General features: G+C 39.7%; 1 protein-coding gene across 3 annotated transcripts in view; it reads left to right on the forward strand.

Annotated features, from left to right (window-relative positions):
- Positions 1–21,821, forward strand: part of LOC136852013 (tubulin gamma-1 chain) — a 70,516-nt gene that overhangs the window by 2,005 nt on the left and 46,690 nt on the right. For all 3 annotated transcript variants that reach the window (XM_067126478.1, XM_067126479.1, XM_067126480.1), the window contains exons 2-6: positions 461–663; positions 1,359–1,642; positions 6,795–6,989; positions 13,210–13,321; positions 21,459–21,590. In XM_067126478.1, coding sequence (XP_066982579.1) covers positions 461–663; positions 1,359–1,642; positions 6,795–6,989; positions 13,210–13,321; positions 21,459–21,590 — 926 coding nt within the window. The remainder of the gene's footprint in view (positions 1–460; positions 664–1,358; positions 1,643–6,794; positions 6,990–13,209; positions 13,322–21,458; positions 21,591–21,821) is intronic.

Raw genomic sequence — 21,821 nt, forward strand, 5'->3', positions numbered from 1 at the left:
AAAGAAGGCATCGTGCTTACCCCATACAAAAATGGGAAAAATGCACGTTAAAAGAAGAAGCAGAAGAAGAAGTTCGTACAGGCGTGATGACAGCTGAAAATCATCGATGACAGCTCCGATCCCCGGTTATCAGTGCCGATATCCGGTTATTTGCGTCGCTGTTAAGTGGGGATCGGTACAGATAACTGGAGATTGGTGCATATTGGCGCCGAAAATCCAGGTATCGTCGCTGCGAGGCAAGCGCTATAAAACCAGATTGCCTAACCGATTTTATATATATATAATAAGAAAAATTCCCAGCTAAGCATGGTTGGCTATGATTCTGCCGCTGAAAGAGGTGACAGAAGTGTTGTACACTACGTGGCTTTATGGGCTTTCCATACGTAGGCATTTTATTTTGTTTTGATTTTTCTGAAATCTGCAAGTCGTTGATGTTTTCCATTTTTTTTTACTTTTACAGTTGGCTTTGAATTCTGGAAAAAGTTGTGTGCCGAACACGGCATCTCACCAGAGGGCACTTTGGAAGATTATGTTACGGAGGGAACGGACCGGAAGGACGTCTTTTTCTACCAAGCTGATGATGAGCATTACATCCCTCGTGCTGTGTTGCTGGATTTGGAGCCTAGAGTTATCCACACCATCATGAATTCGGAATATGCCAAAGTAAGTTTGGGAATTATGGCATTGGATACAAAGTACATAGAATTTTCATTATGTTAGATGTGAACTACAACATTGCTGCTGGTTTGCTGTTGTAGCCAAATCTTTGTTTTCACGGTAACCAAATTTGACCTGGTATACAGTAATGGTGTGTCCCAGTACAGTAAGTAGTTGGCCTCTAGGTCATCTATTTGAATTGTCCAGTGGTTCAGTGATAATTTGTTAGCTAGTAGCTCATTATATCTACTTTGGGAATATGTAACGGTCATATAACTAAGGCTTTGCTGTGTCATGCAGCTTTCATATTTTTGCTTATCCTGTATCCAAAATATATATTCAAGGGATGTAACAGAAACTGCACTAGATATAGCAAATTTTCTTCCTTTCTAACTTATAATAATTACAGTGATTGGTACAATTTTCTTGTACAGCAGAAGTATAAATTTTGATTTGACTAACGACTTAATTGGTAGAATATTCACTTGACTGGAAAACTGGACTGCATTGTATTTTACTATACTTACATAGCAGTAGGAACTTTAGTATTTATAAAAACGTAATAATTCAGATGAATTGGGGTTTAAAGTCAGTTTATTTGTACTTAGGAACTTTAGCAGAAATACTCTAATATCAAATTGTACCTGTAAGATTTACGTTTGCACTTTGAGAAGACTAATGGAGGGAAATATTTCTTGCAGCTCTACAATCCAGAGAACATCTTCATGTCTAAACAAGGTGGAGGTGCCGGTAATAACTGGGCTTGCGGTTTCAGCCATGGAGAACGCATCTATGATGAGGTGTTCGATATAATTGACAGAGAAGCAGATGGTTCCGATAGCTTGGAGGGATTTGTGTTGTGTCACAGCATAGCAGGTGGTACGGGGTCTGGCCTTGGGTCATATATTCTCGAGAGGCTGAATGATAGGTTTCCAAAGAAACTTGTGCAGACCTACTCCGTCTTTCCCAACCAGGAGGAAATTAGGTGAGCCGTAAAGTCATGACTGTGCTTTTTCTTTTAATACCATACTGGAGGCCATGTATGTGTATATATATATATATATATATGTAAACCTCTTATTTTATGTTTGCTATACTGCACAGAACATTGAGTTGTTAGCCAAGAATTGTGTTAGCAGTGGAAAGAAGAACTCCAGGTTTTCTTCCCTCAGTACAGTACATCAGAATGATTCAACTGCCTCTGTCCCTTATTCAGTGGAAGCACAGATGTTGTGATCTGATATTCAGCCTCCTTTATCTCCTCTTTGCCTTCATTTCTTGTTGAAGCCAGTATGATGTCATGTACTTAATTTGGGTTGAGTAAGAGGCATATTCATAGACCCTCAGCCTTTTAAAATGCTGATCTTATTTCACCCATGGGGAAAATTATTTATCTTTTATACTATTTAATATCGCGTCTTCCTTTGCATGAACCCGAATGACTGATGGAATACTTTTGTGGGATCACATGTTTTGCGTCGTAAGTTGGTCTTGTTTTTTTGCCTGATAAAGATTTTTGGTATTTTGTTCAGAATAGTTGTAGTGTTAGTAATATTGCACTAGTTCTACAGGTTTTAAACCTGTCAATTTATAGTGTATTTACAAGGTCCTGCTTATTACCAAAAATTCTCCACATTTATAGTTAATTTATTTTTGTATACTGTATGGCCTGTTATGATAAGTTAGTACAGTATAGTGGTTGATGTCTTGGCGTTCTACCTTGATGTCAAGAACTTCCCTCCCAGAGGAGATAGAAAATCATGGTCAGTTACTGACACAGTGTGGTGTGTGGTGCTCACCTGAATAACTCAGGTAGTTGAGAACTGAAACTGGACAACTTTAACTTAAGCCAATGTGGTATTGTCATATCTCGCATTCTGAATTTTCTCTTCTCGTGACTGACCTCATGACTTTGACACTGTCAAAAATAGAGCTAATAAATGGAAAAATAATAGGGCGTAACAGAGTAATTGTCACATATCTCACAATTCTCTTTTGCCACCACATGGCAATAAAACATGATTAAAAATGGATTATTTTAAGTCACTGAATGGATTGCTTTCAAAATTCCTTTGTCAGTATAAATTGAGCTTCAGTGCACTCCAGGTACGATCCTAGGATCGGGCCGGCTGTATGCTCAAGTGTTTGAGAGAAGGTCTGGGGGTTCTGTCACGGCTTCTCTCTTGCTGAGAGTAGTCTAGGGGTTATGTGACCTGGAAAGGCTTTAGGGTTTTTTCCCCAGGACACGGACACCCCCTATCTTCAGAAAATGTATTCAGAGATCGTGTTGTAATGTGTCGGTGATCTTGGGAAGAGACCGTGGCTGCTTCCTTGGATCGTAAGCCTGCCCTTGAAGTTCTTGGGGACCAAGGAGGAACCCAAAACTTTGTTGATTCGACCTTCTTTGCTTGCAGAGGCCACAGCCTTGAAGAATACTTAGCACGTCTTCTGGATAGCCCTCGTTCACGCCCAAGAGTGCATGATCGCTCTGCCTGGGTCAGTCCTCGCCCTCGTTCTTGTGAACAAGCCTGCTTACCTGAGGATAGCTTCTGTGCATGTTTGCATGATTGTGTTGACTCTCCCAGACCTGCATGGCCGTTCAACAAAGGTTGATGACTGCCCACGGCCTTACACACCTGCAGGGTACTTGGCTCCGACAGATACTGTAAGGGTGCTAGACTCTCTCACCTATTCTCTTACCTCCTCAGAGTGTTCCGAGGACCGGGTATCAGACAGTTTTTGGGTTCGAGACTGGAAATGTTCGTGCATCCATCCTTTCCCAACCACAGTAACATATACTGTACTTTGTATTTGGTCTGCGGACTGAACCAGTTGCATACTTGAGTGCTATAGAGATCACTGGGCCCTCTGGAGGTTTTTTCTCGGGGATCGTCTGTGAATTTGGCAGTTTATGATCTCAAAAAAAAAAAAAAAACTTATCTCCCATGTAGACTGTTCTTCAGCCATCGAAGCTTTTAGGGATCCCCAATAGGAAACCAGATTTGATGGACTCGTCATGGCCTCAACTTGCCGAAGGGTTTTTTTAGCCAGGTAAATTTTCTCTTGTATGACCAGGACAATTCACTCAGGTCTCTCCTATTGTGCAGGACACTTCCTCAGCCTTTGAATCGCCAGAAGAATTCCTTAATACCCCGGAAACCTTTGAGTTCCCACCCTCTCCAATGTGTGGTCCACTTCCAGACTTCAGTTCCACAGGCTCATCTTCAACAATGGGGAATTGAAGCTGGCGTTACTGAAGACAGTCCAGTTAGTACTCATTGAATGCATATTTTCGAATATATATCCATCTTTATCTCAGGACAAGAAACACTTCTCTAATTTGCTGGGACTTGGCAGTCTTAGTTCAGGAAAGAGAAGCCCTATTTCAAAATATCAGAACATTAGTGTCCAGACATGCTGGTTTTATGGTCTTAGTCTCTATATCAGCATCTAGACATGCTGGTTTTATGGTCTTAGTCTCATATCAGCAGGATCATAGAGGAGTACAGTTATTCCTGTCTTAAAGGAACAACCAGCTTGACAGTGACAAGTCATCCTTGTTCACCTGTCGCCCTTGGGGAAGCTGGGCTCTCACGAGTGGCTTCTTCCTCATCCCTTCAGTGAAGAATGCAGGAGTAATAGTCTTCGATAATGGACTCCCTATTCCTTTCGATTTCTCCCAGGGAAGAAGGGAATTGGGAATCAGGAATTAGCCTGGTGGCTAGATGACAGGAACCTCGTTAGAGTGTCTCTTCACACTCCTCCTCCCATCATGTTCCTGTTCTCAGGTGCATCGACCAAGGGACGAGGCGCACACCTGGAAGAATTGCTGCTTTCAGGTGAGTGGAACCCAAACGACAAACACCTCCACATCAATATCCTGGAACTCAAGACAGCTTCCTTAGCTCTTCGAGAGGTTCAGGATCTTGGCGAGCCATTCTCAGGTGCTGATGAGTGTCAGTAGCCCCATTACTACGAGAGTAACTATAGCCAAGAAAGAGTGGGGGGCGGGGGACTGGTTTCCCTTCAACCCTACATGTTGATGGTGCAGGTGTACAAGTGGCCAGTTGCACACTCGGTAGAGCTGTTATCCAGGTACTGTGTATTCCGGGGAACCAGAACATAATGGCAGATAAGCTCAGTCACACTACGCAGGATTTTCCAATCTTTTGAAACTCCTAATGGTAGATTAACACACCAGAAGCTGTCACTGTGTGGTTCCATCGTTCCACTTCCATGGTTGATGGTAGAAACATCTCCCAACACCCATGGAACAATCTTGAGGCCTTGGAAGAGGCAAAGGGATCTCTCAATTGCTTTCCCCTGTCTACGGATGTGGGGACCTTTTTACGGGGCTCTTTGGACCCCTTTGCCGCCGAAGCAACAGAGGCATGGGTCTCCATGGACACTGGTCCCCGGAAGTCACCTTCCTGGGCCAATGAAGAACCTTCCAGACCGGCCACGTTGAGCTGTGGAATTTGTATTTGTCTACACACTGTGCTTTGCATTCATTCTCGACAAATAACGAATGACGCTTTTGAATCCTGTGACTGAGCCATACTACTGTAATCCTTTCCAAAAGTGTCATATATAGATTCGTTGAGATAGGAGCAGAGAAAGTCCATATTTAGGAACACGACTAAAGATAATCTAAATAGCGATTGTATGTGTAACCAAAATACCCTAGCTTGATTATGATCTCCATTCTTGTGATGAGTGCTGCCTGTGCTTTACCACCTAAATACCATTCATCTGCCTTTATCTCCATTGTGATGAACAGTACAACTGAACAGTGCATTTGTTCTAAGCTGGACTGTTATTTGTCATGTGTGGAAGTTCCATCCACATATTAACTGCCACTTTATGTGCGATAATGTACAACTGAATGCTGTCTCTGTGTAAACTTACCATATGTGCTCGTGTAATATTCGATTCCATGTAATGGTATACTGCTATTTTTTACTGCATATATTAGGATTTTAGCATATACCCCATGTAATGTTTGAGGTTTGCTTCTGGCAAAAGCCTAGGCTACGTTTCTGTATATTTGAAATGAAAACATGATTGTAGCCTAGGCTGTGTTAGCAGTTGCTACCATAGCCTAGTCTAAGATTCTGACATCTAAAAATTGAGTTAAACTAAGAAGCTAAAAGCTTAGAATGTGCCTATAAAACGTATAGAAATCAGTATATACTAATTTCAAATCATTAAAATTAACTATAATAAACAAAAGGAAAAAACTTCGGACCTTTGTTTACAATCGTTTTGTCATAACTACTGAACACTTGCCAAATACACTGTGACTAGCGAACAGTATAATCATCATACATTTCTATTCTTTAATCTCGCTTCAACCAAAAAAACTAGCGAACAGTATAATAGGCATTCATTTCTATTTAATCTCCCTTTACCCAATTCCACCACTTAATCGTAAGCGAAGAGAAGTCAGCTGATGAATTACAATTGGCAGCCAATACTTGTTTACATTCGGGAAATTTAGGCTACACTTAATATAGCCTAGAACAGCCATAAATATAGAAACAACATAACAATAATAAAAGATTCTCAGATAAGTAAAACAAAATTTGTATTTATTGTCTATTCTGCAAAAAAAAAAAAAAAGTTCGTCAACTTCTGTGGAAGGAATTGCTATTTTGTTGGCTTCTGTTGTTGGGAAATCCAAACCCTAGGCTTAGCCTAGCCCCAAAATCTTGCACGTTTCCAAAACTATACCTCATGTAATGTTCAGCCCCAAAATTGTAGGCCATAAAATTGGTCTTTAAATATCGAACATCACACAAGTATATATGTTATACGAGCATTTAGTACAACTAGCTGGCATGCATCTATGAATATTAAATTAATTTTAGTCTTTAATAATGGACCTGCTTTTGTATGTTAGATAAAAGATTTGTAAAGAATTGTGATTAAGAGCTCCAGAAGGGATATACAGTATATTGTTTATCAGTAAAATTGTCAGCAATACATAAAATATTCAGTAGTATGACTTAAAGAGTTGTATATTGCAGTGGCATTTATTAGGCTTTTGGCCGTACAGTACTCAGAATTTGTTAGTCTGTAGTGTTTGTCCAAATTTATCTGTGTGATATACAATATATGCTTTTCTCTTTTCTCAGTGATGTCGTCGTGCAGCCGTACAATTCGATGCTAACTTTGAAGAGACTGACGTTGAGTGCAGATTGTGTTGTGGTTCTAGATAACACTGCCCTGAATCGCATCGCGTCTGACCGTCTTCATATAACCAACCCAACCTTTTCACAGATAAATTCTCTAGTGTCAAATATAATGTCGGTCTCTACGGCAACTTTAAGGTATGTTTGTGTGTGATATGTAGGCTTCCTAACACTCAGGTTTCATGTTGGTTTAATGTGGGATTCACTTGCTGAGTTTGAGAAAGTTGATGGAAAACATTGAGGAAAAAACAACGAAATTAATTTGCTATGCGTCAGGTACACCAAGCACGTAAAGAATATGTGAAGAACCTTTTCAGTTAATTATATAAAAGAATAGGATTACCTGTACAGTATTTGCATTACTAATACCACCTTACAGTTTACTGTTATATCCCTTCGACTTGAAAATAGAACAGTGAAGTAATTGGCTCCTTGCTGAAGATATATTTAACATGCCTTAACCCTCTAACGCCGAGCCTCTATTTACAAAAGTGTCTGTCATATGCAAACAAAGTTAGCGCCGAAGCGAAAAAAGTTTTTCCAAAAATCACAGCATGCTTAGTTTTTAAGATTAAGAGTTCATTTTTGGCTTCTTTTGTCATTGCCTGAAGTTTAGTATGCAACCATCAGAAAATTTCAGAAATTCTTTGGTCATTTTGTCGTAATGTTTGCACCGGTTTATATTAGTCGTTACAGAAAGTTTTATATATGGAAATGTGCGCAATTTCATGTAGAATACAACAGAAAATAACTCATGGTTGTAGTTTCTACCAGTTTTGAAATATTTCCATATAAATCACGATAAGTGCCAAAATTTCAACCTTCGGTCAACTTTAACTCGACCGAAATGGGCGAAAAACACAATTGTAAGCTAAAACTCTTACATTCTAGTAATATTCAGTCATGTACCTTCATTTTGCAACAAATTGGAAGTCTCTAGCACAATATTTCGATTTATGGTGAATTTTTGAAAAACTTTTCCCTTACGTCCACAAGACGGTAACTCTGCAACATCTCAGAAATTCTTTTCACTTTGTCGTAATGTTTGCACCGGTTTATATTAGTCGTTACATAAAGTTTTATATATGGAAATGTGTGTAATTTCATGTAGAATACAACAGAAAATAACTCATGGTTGTAGCTTTTATCAATTTTGAAATATTTCCATATACTGTACTGTAAATCACGATAAGTGCCAAAATTTAAACCTTCGGTCAACTTTAACTTGACCGAAATGGTCGAAAAACGCAATTGTAAGCTAAAACACTTACATTCTAGTAATATTCAATCATGTACCTTCATTTTGCAACAAACTGGAAGTCTCTAGCACAATATTTTGATTTATGGTGAATTTTTGAAAAAAAAAAAACTTGCCTTATGTCCATGTAACTCTGCTGAACATCTCAGAAATTCTTTCGTCATGTTGTTGTAATGTTTGCACCGTTTTATATTAGTTGTTACATAAAGCTTTGTATATGAAAATGTGCGCAATTTCATGTAGAATACAACAGAAAATAACTCATGGTTGTATCTTTTATCAGTTTTGAAATATTTTCATATAAATCATGAAAAGTGCCAAAATTTAAACCTTCGGTCAACTTTAACTCGACCGAAATGATCGAAAAATGCAATTGTAAGCTAAAACTCTTACATTCTAGTAATATTCAATCATGTGCCTTCATTTTGCAACAAACTGGAAGTCTCTAGCACAATATTTCGATTTATGGTGAATTTTTGAAAAAAACTTTTTCCTTACGTCCGTGCGGTAACTCGGCTGAACATCTCAGAAATTCTTTCGTCACTTTGTCGTAATGTTTGCATCATTTTGTTTTAGCCGTTACATAAAGTTTTATATATGGAAATGTGTGCAATTTCATGTAGAATACAACAAAAAATAACTCATGGTTGTAGCTTTTATCAGTTTTGAAATATTTTCATATAAGTGACGATAAATAGAAAAAATTCGACTTTCAGTCAACTTTAACTCGACCGAAATGGTCGAAAACTGCAATTGTAAGCTAAAACACTTACAGTCTAGTAATATTCAATCAATTACCTTCATTTTGCAACAAACGGGAAGTCTCTAGCACAATATTTCGATTTATGGTGAATTTTTGAAAAAACTTTTTTAACGTTGTGTTACAATTCATGCATCATTTTGTGATAATATTTTCTCTGTTGCTTTGATTGTTTTACAATTTGTTATATACCAAAATCATTGCAATTTAGTGTACAATACAAAGAAAAAAAGAATAACTTGTTAGCTTTAACCGCTTTAGCTAAAGCGCTATTTGTATACAATTATATATGAAATTTTTTTGCGCTGTCATATATTTCAATATTTGTATATGATAATGATATTTTTTTTAATTTCTGATGGTTGCATACTAAACTTCAGGCAATGACAAAAAAAAAGGAGCCAAAAATGAACTCTTAATCTTAAAAACTAAGCGTGCTGTGATTTTTTGAAAATAACTTTATTTCCGTGTAGGCTAACTCCCCTTAACGCCACCGCATACAACAGACACTTTTGTAAATAGAGGCTTGGCGTTAGAGCGTTAACCAAGCCGTCCGTTAACCGTGGACTGCCTGTACAGTGCCCGTTCCAAAGAATGGCATATATGCAGACTGCAGTAATTACAGGCTAATTGCTATTCTCTCTGTGACCAATGAAGTTGCAGAAAAACCCTATTTTTAAGCCACTATAAGTATGTGGAATCTAAAGAATTGCTAGCTGATAGTTAATATGTATATAGGAAGCAGTTAGGTACCTGCAGTGCCCTTTTAGATTTGACATGCTCGCAAGAGAATCTTGGTAAGGGTTTTTTCCCCCCCTCCCCCTTCTGGGGGGGGCGGTGTAGTGCCGTCAGTGCCAAACCTTCGACCCCCAGCTGCAACCTCTTTCATTCCTATTACTGTACCTCTGTTCATATTCTCTTTCTTCCATCTTACTTTCCGCCCCCTCCTAACAATTGATTCATAGTACAATTGTGAGGCTTTCTTGCTGTTGCACCTTTCAGCGCTGAATGACCTCATATGTCCTCATATTCTATTTTTGGTAAGGGTTTTAGTGTAGAGTAATTCACATATATTTAAGTGCGGCCTTCTATTTAGTAAAGGTCTTCTAGCAGATTCCTGACTGGCTACAGTCTTGTCATGCTTAATGGTCGCTTTTCTCTTTCTATCCCTCTCTAGCTTTGATAGATGACAACTCAAAGTCTTCCACTGTTTTGGATCCCAACCTTCACATTCAGTACATGGTTTATCTACTGAACAAACCTGACCCCTGCAAGTAGTGCACAAAGTATGAGAATCATACTTAGCGGAGGTTAATCTCGTATTACAGCCTTTGCTGCAATACCGAGTATTAGTAGTACTTATGTCTGACATCGTCGCTAAACGAGAATAAAGAACAAAGTCACAATCAAGAAGTCAAATCCGTGAAATTCCAAGATTTTAATCAAAAACCCTATCTGTCTATTTGCTAAAAGGATACCGAAAGCAAAAATACTTCACTGATCAAGATACGCCCAAAAAACCAGCAAAGTACTGAGTTCCAAATCCAGCTGCTGCTCACACCAGTATGGCTCCTTCCAGGTTTAGGAGAGTATGCCAGGGACCTTCGCCTAGGAGAATCGGCGGGACAGGTAGCCAGCTCCTCCACTAACACTTCACTATTGTCACTCGCTTTATGTTCCATCAAGGAAAGCACAAAGCACCTAACTGAGCCACTGCATTCACTAGTAACTCAAACTTACAATCGAATTAGGACTCCAGACTGGCAACGACATTGGGGTAGGGAGCAAGAGAGCTGGGTAAAGGATCAGGTGGTACAACTGAAGAGGTAGGAATGGGAGAAATTACAGGTAAAGATACAATAGGCCCATCCTTGCCAGTCTGGAGTCCTAATTCGATTGTAAGTTTGAGTTACTAGTGAACGCAGTGGCTCAGTTAGGTGCTTTGTGCTTTCCTTGATGGAACATAGAGTGAGTGACAATAGTGAAGTGTTAGTGGAGGAGCTGGCTACCTGTCCCGCCGATTCTCCTAGGCGAAGGTCCCTGGCATACTCTCCTAAACCTGGAAGGAGCCATACTGGAGGCCCAAGGGAGGTCGGTGGGGCCTGTCCATGGGTAGTCGGTCCCTCAGTCGCACCTTTTGTAAAGTCCCAGGTGACAACAGTGCATGACAGCCATTAGAAAGGCATCTTTTTATATAAGTAACTTACCAAGTAATTACATAGCTAACAGTCTATTAATTGGCCGCTAAAATTTGAAATCAGCGGTAGCTATTCTTTTGTTTTGGCGTAGGTAACTGACCCCGCCCACTTTCAGGAAAGAGGAACAACTGAGCAGAAGCTTCAGTTTGTTTCTGCTGGCGTACAATGATGGTTGTGAGCAGCAGCAGGATTTTAAATTCTCTCTTTGCTGATTTATGGTTGACAATCTAAATTGGTGAAGTATTTTTGCCTTCGGTAGCCTCTTGGCAACTTAGATATCTAGGTTTTCATCAAAAACAACTTTCTTTACCTGATTGTGACTTTATTTGATTGGACTTTACTCAACTTTTTGACTTTTATTCACCGACGATGTCCAACACAAGTTTGCAGCTTCGATTAACTTCAGCGAAATATGATTCCCATTCGAGGTGTACTACTTGAAGGGGTCAAGTATGTTCATCTGTTTTGACTTGTGCTGATTGTATTGATTGGGATCTTAAGAAATGGAAGATTTTAAGATCTCACTTAACTAAGTTAGAGAAAGGCAGAAAGAGAAAGGCGATGGCTAGGAATGACAAAAGTTTAGCTAGTCAGGATTTGGCTAAATCTTCCGTTGATTCACCTGTTTTACCTGTTTCTGCTGTGCCCCCTATCACTAGTCGTGCCTCTATTCCACCTGATCCCTTGCCCAGCTCCCCTACTCCCGAACCCAATGCCATAGCCATCCTTGAGCAGAAGTTCTATCGCAAGTTCGATATGTTAGTCAATACAGTGGCTCAAATAAGTGCATCTGTTCGATCCTTTATGGAGAATAAGAATGTGACTAGTGAAAGTGTAGTGATAATGGAGGAGCTGGCTACTTTGTCCACCGATTCTCCTAGGCGAAGGTCACTGGCATACTCCCTCGCACCAGGGGGAAGCTGTACCGGAAGCCCAAGATAGGTCGGTGGAGTCTGCCCCTAGGTAGTCAGCTCTTCAGTCGCACCTGGCGCCAGTTCCCAGGTGGCGACAGACAGCAAACTTCCTTTGCAGGAGACACTAGGTCTGCATTCGTCATCTGTAGAAAGCTCAGAAGCATTGTAGTTAATTCTGAGACCCCACTTTTGGCATATTTGATGGTACCTGAATTATTTGATTTGATTATTAGGTCTCTAACAGACTTATCCACAAAAAGCCATTGACTTTATGCTCAAAGAAGCCAGACTTCACTAAGGAAGAACCTCATTGTCACACTCTCTCAGTGGCTCCAACAGTTCTAGGAATGCTATGGAGGTGTGGCTTCTCAAATGAATAATCATCCAGAATCCAGATGATCCAGTTTAAGTAAGACATCTTGGGGAAATTTATTGATGGTAATTTACTAAGCCTCCTGCAGGTTATAAGGTTTACTACTTATGCTTAGCTGTAGCTTAAAAAAAAAAGAAACATAGATAAAAAAAAAATAAATAAATAAACAACACTGGAACACTGTCATCAGAGTGTGTAAGTGTTACATTGTGAGCATCAGCTGTTAGTCAGACTTGGTCCTAAAATGAGATGGTACCTGCAGGCATGATTTAACTGCACAGAAAGAGTGCAGTCGGACCAGCAGAGAATATAGTGGTGTTTACAATCAACATAATGGCAATTATTGTATGAAAGATGCGCTTGCCATGTGACTTGGATGAAATTTCAGCATACTGTGTATTTCGTCCAAAGAAAGGTCACTGCTCTTGTCCTTCAAATATTCTGAAAAAAATTATACCTATCATTTTCACCTATCAACATTTTTATTGTTCATTTCACTTCAATATTGTGTTAGATCATGAAAGTCCAGATGGCTAAATCTGCACAAACTGTGCAGCTAATGAGAACTGACAGTGTGATACGATGTGGCTTCCAGTGAGCATTATTCAGTAGAGGAAGACCAATCATTTTTCCATTGAAAACCCTTCATGGCTAGCACTCCACCATGTCATGCAATACAGCATAAGTAAATGGTAAAGTTTGTGTTTTTGCAACATACATTTTGTTTTTTAGTATAGTCAAGTATAATATAACAATAGTCCAACAATTTGTAATTATTTTATAATTATAATTATTTTGTATTCTAGCAAAGTCAAGCATAATATAATTATCCAGCAAAATTTATAATTATTTCAGGTATCCATCATATATGAACAATGACTTAATCGGCCTAATTGCACCTCTGATTCCTACTCCAAGATTACACTTCCTCATGACTGGTTTTACACCACTTAGCACAGATCAGGAGGTAAGCCTTGTAAATTGTATTTTAAATTTGAAACAGGAATTATAATGTGCATTGGTAAGAAAATATAATGATAAAGGGACAGAGCTCTTAAGGAACAGCAGCACTGCAGTGATTAGATAATCTCAGATCTGTTTAACCAGAAACCAGGCATTCATGGTCTTTGAATATCTTAGGTACCGTAGTCTTACGTGTTACAGACAGAAGATCAGTAGTTGTACTGCAGAATTCCCAGAATGTTTTTCCTTTACTGCTGGGTTGCCTAAGTTCGTTAGGCTTATTTCAATAATTATTCTACTTACTGATTGTTTTACTTTTTCAGTCGCATTTTGTCCTTTTCACCTTGATTTCTCTGTAGGTGATCAATAATTAGATTTTGTTCCTTAATGTTTCACTAGATTCAGTCGTCTGGGTTACCCGCTTAACAATTTGAAATTGCTTGTAAATAATTTATATTTACATAGAAGTGATACTTTTCTGGCATTGAGTAAAAGTTTCAGTGTTTTGAGAGTTTACAAGTACCATCCTACTTACGACCGAGCTCGGCTCTGACCAACCAGTTGTAAGTCAGAATGGATGTAAGTCGAACCTTAGAAATTGGCCGACATACTGGGTAAGGCATATTATCAAACCTTTGCGATATAAAGTATCTACATAGTACTGTAATGTACAATTATTATTTCAATCTTTTTACCATAATTTACTTCTGTTGATATATTTAAAAATTTATGTAATGTATATTATGTACAGGTACAGTGAACCCCCCGTATTCGTGGGGGGATGCGTCCCCCCCCTGCAAATAGCTAAAATCCGCGAATACTTAAAACCCCTCTAAAAACACTTAGAACTGCCCATTTTTGATAGTTTAAGCACAGGAAAACCCTGTAAAAATGCATATACCTGAGTATTTTAATAGTTTTATCACAAAAAGTGCATTTATTTATGAAAATTAGTGAATATTTCTCAGTGAAAAATACCGGAAATGGGCGAATTTTCCGCGAATAATGGCTAGATATGTTCCACAGAGAAACCCGCAAATGTGTGAGTCCACGAATCATGAGAATGCGAATTCGGGGGGTTTACTGTAGTTATTGAGTTGCAGTGGGGTTAGGTTCTTGCATGCATGTCAGGAGTCGATTTTAATGTAAATCAGTTTGCAATTCAGTCTACAGTACAGTTAATACTGTATGATGTTGCTGATAAGGCACGGTAACTCAAACTGATGGTGCCTGAATGATGAGAGAACTCTCCTGAGATGGCATGTTGCTGAGTAACTCAGTGGTCAGCTTTCAAACGGCGTGCACGCTTATGCATCAGGCCGCACAACCTTGCTGCCAGAAGTACGGTTGTGAGTGTGAGTGGTTGTATGTCGAGCAGGTTGTAAGTTGGATGGTACATGTATTTTGGTATTATTGACATTGATGTTTTTGATGTCTATGAAAATAGGCATAGTAATTGTTAATTAACTATATTTGTCAGAATAAAAGTTCACTGGTAATTGTGACCACACTTTTGGGGCATATTCTAGAAAATACAAAATGTCTCCTTTTTCGTCCACCGGTATTCAAACTCTATCATAGAATGCATTTTTTAATAATAATACTGCCCTTTGTCGACTGTCTCTAGTCTTTCTCTCTATTAGTGTACATTTCTGGTGCTGTAATTTGTATACCTCTTAAAGATATTTTACAGAAATATCAATATTTGTGGTATGATATATGAGCCTTTATCATTACATTGTCAGAACATGTCATAGGGACCTGAACTTTAGCAATCACATGCATAACTGTATATTTGATTAGCAGAAAGCCAGCCTCTCTCTCTCTCTCTCTCTTAAGGCAATGGTATTTTTCAGCAATTGTTAGGTGGTTTGATGCTTGATAAACTTGTAAGGCTACTTGAACCTGTAATTGTATTGAATTCATATGTCTGCATAGTCTATAAAACATGGCAAATCTAATACTGTAAATGTATGCTTAACTAGTGTGTACTGAGGAGTTGAGCTATTAAGGAAAATAGAAATAGTAACACCTCCTCAACCTAACAAACATTTTGGGATTTTCCATTTCGGTAAGTAATGAAATCCATGAAGCAGTGAAGATTTACATATAACCTACATGATACCTTGGAGCCAACACACATAGCTTACAGTGTACAGTATAGCAATTCCAAATAAAGAAAGCATAGTCGACCCTCATTAACCCGGACCCCGCTAATCCGGATATCGGATAAGATGGACACCAAAGAGGGTCAGCCGATTTAAAATACGTAATGTTTGTCCACGATTTAAGATAGTGTCATGGTGCTTTTGCACGTGACCACCAGATTCTTAAACCATAAATAAAAATGGGACTGGAATGGACTGATGGACTGCAACAACCCAAGGTGGAGGGAGCTAAAGAAAATACTCAAGTGTCTTGAACCTAATTTATTAACCTAAGTTATATACAGTAATTACAATGAGTCCAGGTTTTGGAAAGCACATAGACATAAATGGTCATTATCATAAATTACAAGTAAATTCAATTAACTTTTAACTAAACAATCAACAGTTAACAGAATAAATGACACGTTAAACGGCAGCAATAAATAAACCAATAACCATTTAAACATAATACTTATTCATTACCAATAATAACTAGTAATAATACGAGCCATACACTTACTCATCACAAATTACAATAACAATAAGAGCCATACTCTTGCTCCTCACTAATAAATAATCAGGTAATGAACCATCGTACATCACACAAAGTGAAATAAACCAACATAATGATTATCCAGAGCCATACACTACTCCTTCAACATATCTAAGTGAAATAAAGATATCATAAACAGAGTCAGTCATCCAGAGCCACAGTCCACGATCCTCGAGGCCGACCATCGTACACTGCTGAGACATCACCAAAGACCACGACAGAGTCGATGCGACAGTCACTTCGCTGCCCCAGAAGGATAATATCTCCTCAAAACTGGAAACCATGGTTTGGATCATCACCTCGACCTCGGGAGCTGGGTTGACGTACTGCTTGACATCAACAGGTGACCCACACCTGCTGTATCAAGACCATCACCAACTAGGTGATGCCTCAAAAACTGCTGCCGATTGTTCTCGACTGCATCACGAGAACCTGTCGATCTGCCTTCCAAAACCTGACTGAGGAAGAAAAACACAAAGAGGTGAACGTAACCTCGCCTCCTCACACAAAACAGGAGTGCAGGTTAACAAAGGAAACAAGGCTGTTTCAAATTAACAACTGAAAAACCTAACAGTACCGCTTTCCTTTTTATTTAACAACGGTAAATGAAAAACTTTTCATTTATATTGTTATTTTATATATATATACATACATACTATTCTGTATTTTTACTATACTAAACTGAAATGGTTTCAACTTGTAACCAATTTAACTTGCACACAGTACGTACCATCATTAAGAAATGCTATTGTCGGGAAGGGTAGGAAGTATCGTAGCCAGTCACTGAGCATTAACAGTTATACCTATCTGCTGCCTGACTGGCAGCTACAGTACGATGTCTTGTATGTTTTTTAGGAAAGAAAAGACGTGACAAAGGTAAATTTACAAAGACAAAAGTGGAGTTACTGAACAATACTTGTGTTTAAGTGGCAAATGAGAGAGAGAGAGAGAATATTGCTAGTTCCCTCCATGCAGCATAATTCGATCTTCGAGAGATTAAAGAGAAGAATTTTGTTTTAAAGGTATGTCAACCCAGCAGCGTTAGTGAATATGTTGGGAAGCAAAAAAAAAAAAGTTTTTTTTTGTTGCTGAAGAATCTCAGAACCAACAATTTTTTACTCTAATAAGGAGGAATTCATTCTATTCTTCAAGTAATTAGTAAAATACAGTAAACCGCCTGTATTCGCGTTCTCGCAATTCGCGGATTTCTCTATGGAACATATATACACATTATTTGTGGAAAATTCGCCCATTCGCAGTATTTTTCACTGAGAAATATTCACTAATTACTGTATTTCCATATTTTTTAGACTAAATGCACTTCTTGTGATAAAACTATTAAAATACTCAGGTATAAGCATTTTTAGAGGGTTTTTTGAGTTTGAACTATCCAAATAGGCAGTTCTAAGTGTTTTAGAGGGGTTTTAAGTATTTGTGGATTTTAGCTATTTGCAGGGGGAGGGCAGGGGGATGTGGTACGCATCCCCCACGAATACAGGGCGTTTACTGTATGTCCTAATCCATCACAGTTAAAACACAAACTGTGGGTTGCCCTACTGCAGTCGCTGTAGGTTCACGTCGTCTTTTTTGTGTTTCTGCTATTTTGGGATAGCTTCTGCTATTTCAGGATAGGCTATCCCGATCAGGACGGTGTTGGTGCTGCAGTTTCTTGATAGTGCGTCGGCTGTGGTGTGTGAAGACCCCTTCAGGTACTTGATGGTGCAGGAGTGTTCTGCTATCGAAGACAGGTGATGCTGCTGCTGTGCTGACCGTGTGTCTGTGGATTTTGTGAAGGTGTGTACCAAGGGTTGGTGGTTTGTTTGTATGAAGAACTGCCATCCTTCAATCATGTGGTGGAAGTGGCAGGTGGCTTTGCGGACTGCCAGGAGTTCTCTGTCATCAAACATGGTATAATTTTGCTCCGCCACCATTAACTTTTTGCTGAAAAACACCAGCGGTCAACAACCATCATCTCTGTCCTGCTCCAGTACCTCACCCATCATCATGTAACTTGCGTCATTCGTCCAAGTGAGGGATCTGTGGGGTAGAGGAAAGATCAGTGTGGCTGCAGAGGTTATTGCCTACTTTGCTAATAAAAATGTGTTATCTTGAATATTTGACCAACATAGTTTTTTGTGTTTCTCTTATAAACAATTATGTATTGGGCCCATGATTTTAGCAGTGTTGGGTATAAATCGTTGGTAGTAATTAATTAGTCCTGAAAATTCTTGTATTGCCTTCATGGTGGTTGGTGTTGGGAAGTCGGTGATTGCTTTCACTTTTGCTGGGAGGGGTTTGATGCCGTCTGGGTTTATTTGATATCCCTTAAATTCCACCGTTGTTTTTTCCCACTTGCATTTGTCTTCCTTTACTACGAGTCCGTATTTTTTCAGTATTGGTAGTACCCTTTTGATGTCTTTAGGTGTTGCTTGAGGTTGGGGATAAATACCAGGATGTCGTCGATGTAGAAGGGGAGATTGCCCAGAAGCTTGTCCATTAGGTTTTGGAAGGTTTTGCCCCCATGTCCCGACAGCCCAAGCAGCTGTAATTGAACGTGTAGGTGCCGAAGGGAGTGACAATCACTGCCTTCTGTATGTCTTTCTTCGCTACTGGAACTTGGAAGCATCCCTTCAGCAGATCTATTTTGGTGAAGACTTTGGTGCCATTCATTTGGTTGGTGATGTCTGCTATGTTCGGCAGTGGGTATCTGTCGGGCTTCGTTTTAACGTTTAACCGACGATAGTCTCCACATGGCTGCCATGTTCCATCAGGTTTTGGTACCATGTGGAGGGGGGGATGCCCATGGGCTGGCGTCTTTCTGGCATATTCCTGCCTCTTCCATTTCCCTGAATATATGTTTGGCGTGGGAGAGTTTTTCCGTGGCTAAACATCTGAAGCGGGCATGGACTGGGGGACCTGTTTTTATGTGGTGCTGGATGTTGTGCTTTGCTGGTGTGGTTAAGTCGTGCTGCAGGTCGTCTTTGAAGACACCTGGGGAACTCCTGTATTACGTGTCTTACTTCTGGCGGTGGGATGGCTGATGCGATGGATACAGTTTGGTGTATCCTCTGTTATGGTGATGAGTGCAGGGGCAGTTTTCGGGATCGGCTGCTTTGGTGCTACGTCCACCAGCAGGTTGTGTTTGTTTAGGAAGTCTTCTCCTAAAAGTGCTAATGTTACGTCTGCTATGATGAATGTCCAGCTGTAGTCTTTCCTGTTGAATGGCAGCTTCATTGTCCACCTCCCGTTTATCTTGAGTGGTGCTCCACTAGTGGTGGATACGTGGATGATGGTGGGTGGGGTGGGGTTGAGTTGTTCGTGCTGGCTGGCTGGCTGGGACAAATGATTTGTATGCCCTTGTTGCATCAAAGAGGAATTCTGTGTTCGATCTCCCATCCTTTATGAAGAAGCATGTTGAGTCTTTGCGTTCGTACCTGGAAAAAAGACAGCGGTAAGCAGGCTCAGCTTCTCTTACGAGGCAACCGGTCTGTGGTTCGTTTTTCTTCTGTCTAGTCTTCCCCTTGATGAATTGTTTGGGGAAACTTTGGTTGTGGATGGGGTTGGATGGTCCCTCTGTGCCGGTTGACTGCTGGGACCATCATGCTGCTGCTGCTATGGGTGGCTGAGTGGGCTCTGCGAATTCTTCGATGGGCGTGGTGGAGGCGTTGGGCATGGCCACCACTGTTTGGTGGGGCAGTCTTGTGAGGAGGACCTCTCTCACAAGGTCCAGGGTTGACTTGGGTTGGCCGTCTGCAGTGGGTAGCGTTATCAGCCGCTGCAATTGCTTGTAGACGTTGTCCAGGAATTTCTTGGCTCTTAAGGTGGGTGGCAGGCTGAAGGATGACTTCAGATGATCCTTCAGTGATTCTTGGGTTATGGGTTTGAAGTTCTGTGAGCCATCGTGCGACTTGCACGAAAACGTCGTCGGGCAGGAATTCAAGGCTGGCGTCTGCTTTGTGCGCTGAGGAGGTAATTTTCTTTGATCGGAAGATTGTCTCTGCCCTGAAGAACCAAGCTTCGTAGCTGTGGGGTGTGGATGGGGGCAGATGTATGGAGGCGGCGGCAATGGTGTTGCTGGAGAGGCTAGCATCGTTAGGGCTGGCTGGGCTGGTCATCTCCATAGTCACCAATGTAGCAAAGGTGTGAGTAAGAGGCTGCATCTACAAACTTGATAGTTTATTCAAGACAACAAACAGACAGGTCAGAAGCTCTTGTGAGTAGAATTGTAGTGCCTGACACGAGGTGAACAAAATAGAGATTAACATACATTCAACTGTGGTTATTTGAGAATGGAAAATGGTACATAATTCTATATACAAGTTAAGGACAGAATTCTGATGAAAATATAAATATAGCTGGAAAGCTCATATTGTATTGCTTCCAGTAGTAATGATACGTTTGGTGTGACATGATTATGGATGATAGCACACTTTAAAAGGGTGTATGCTGTTGACTGTGTATTTCTTATATGTGCGTGCTCAGTGTGTATATCAGGAGATGTTCATTGTGAGGAGTGGATACCCGCAGGGCATGAGTCCGGGTGGCCAGGTAAGATGGACGATCGTGTAGGTCCATGTGGGACCCTACAACCCAACCATGCAACCCAGAAATGAAATGTACCTAAAGAGGCTATAAAAAAAAGTATGATATAAAGACGAGAATTTCAGAAAATCACTTATTACAAAATTGAAAATAACAAACCTGACATAGCTTATGACTAATCACGTAAGGAAAGGTGAGTTTGCCCTCTGCCTTTCCCTCCCCTCCCCACCCCCTCCCCCACCCCCCCCCTCCCACCTGCACCACTTGATGCGACCCTTGGCACCCATGTTCATCATTCAGTGCCTTTGTTTGATGAAGGAAGGAGTCTTGTCTTCAGAAACGTGTCACACCCATTTGAGAACAGTGCAACATTGAACGCAACAGTCTCCTTTGAAAAAGAGATTATTGATCTCATTTTAAAATAGTGATATAGAAGTATATTTTTCCTATATCAGATAAAGACAGTGGTTTTTTAACTGGATAAAATAAACAGTATCTTAATAAAGAAAATATTTGTTACAGACACCATTCAATGATTTTTATGCTCGTAAGTTATATGTTTGCCCGTACAGTACTTGGAAATTTATTATATTACTCCCAGGAGTAGAGAAGCAAATTAGAAGACAAATTGATAGAAATTGTTTTAAAAAGAACTTACTATGTTGCCTTATACCTTAATGAAGTAAGATTTCTTTTTTTCAATTTTCCTGATTACTGTATTTTCACATTAAATGAGGTGTAAAATACTCAAGTATAAGCATTTTACAGACTTTTGTTGTGTTTAAACTTCAAAATGGGCAAGTCAAAGTTGATGCTTTTCTTTTTAATTTTCTGTTTGATAATGTGGAGAGTGATGTGTCATTGAAAGTTAAATTTTCAGGAATTATTTTTCTTTTTAGGTTGCATCTGTCAGGAAAACAACAGTGTTGGATGTGATGAGACGCCTCCTGCAACCTAAGAATATGATGGTGTCAACTCCAGTTGACAGAAATGCACAGCACTGTTACATCTCCATTCTTAATATTATTCAGGTAATGTTGAGATATTGTACAGGGTCTGTATGTCAGGTTTTGGTTTCAGATATTCAGGGTCTGTATGTAAGGGTTTTGGCTTTTCTCTACATATATTTTGGATATGAATTAGTTACTGGTTGGAGAGTCATTTAGTCTCTTTTGTATCAATTAATGTTTCCAAGAACAGGGGTTAATGTTTTGGTGAAAGTGCAGCAGTCTGATCCTTTCATATTTTTGTTCTCAATTGCA

Source organism: Macrobrachium rosenbergii, chromosome 24 (genome assembly GCF_040412425.1).
Source record: "Macrobrachium rosenbergii isolate ZJJX-2024 chromosome 24, ASM4041242v1, whole genome shotgun sequence".
Taxonomy (NCBI): Eukaryota; Metazoa; Arthropoda; class Malacostraca; order Decapoda; family Palaemonidae; genus Macrobrachium; species Macrobrachium rosenbergii.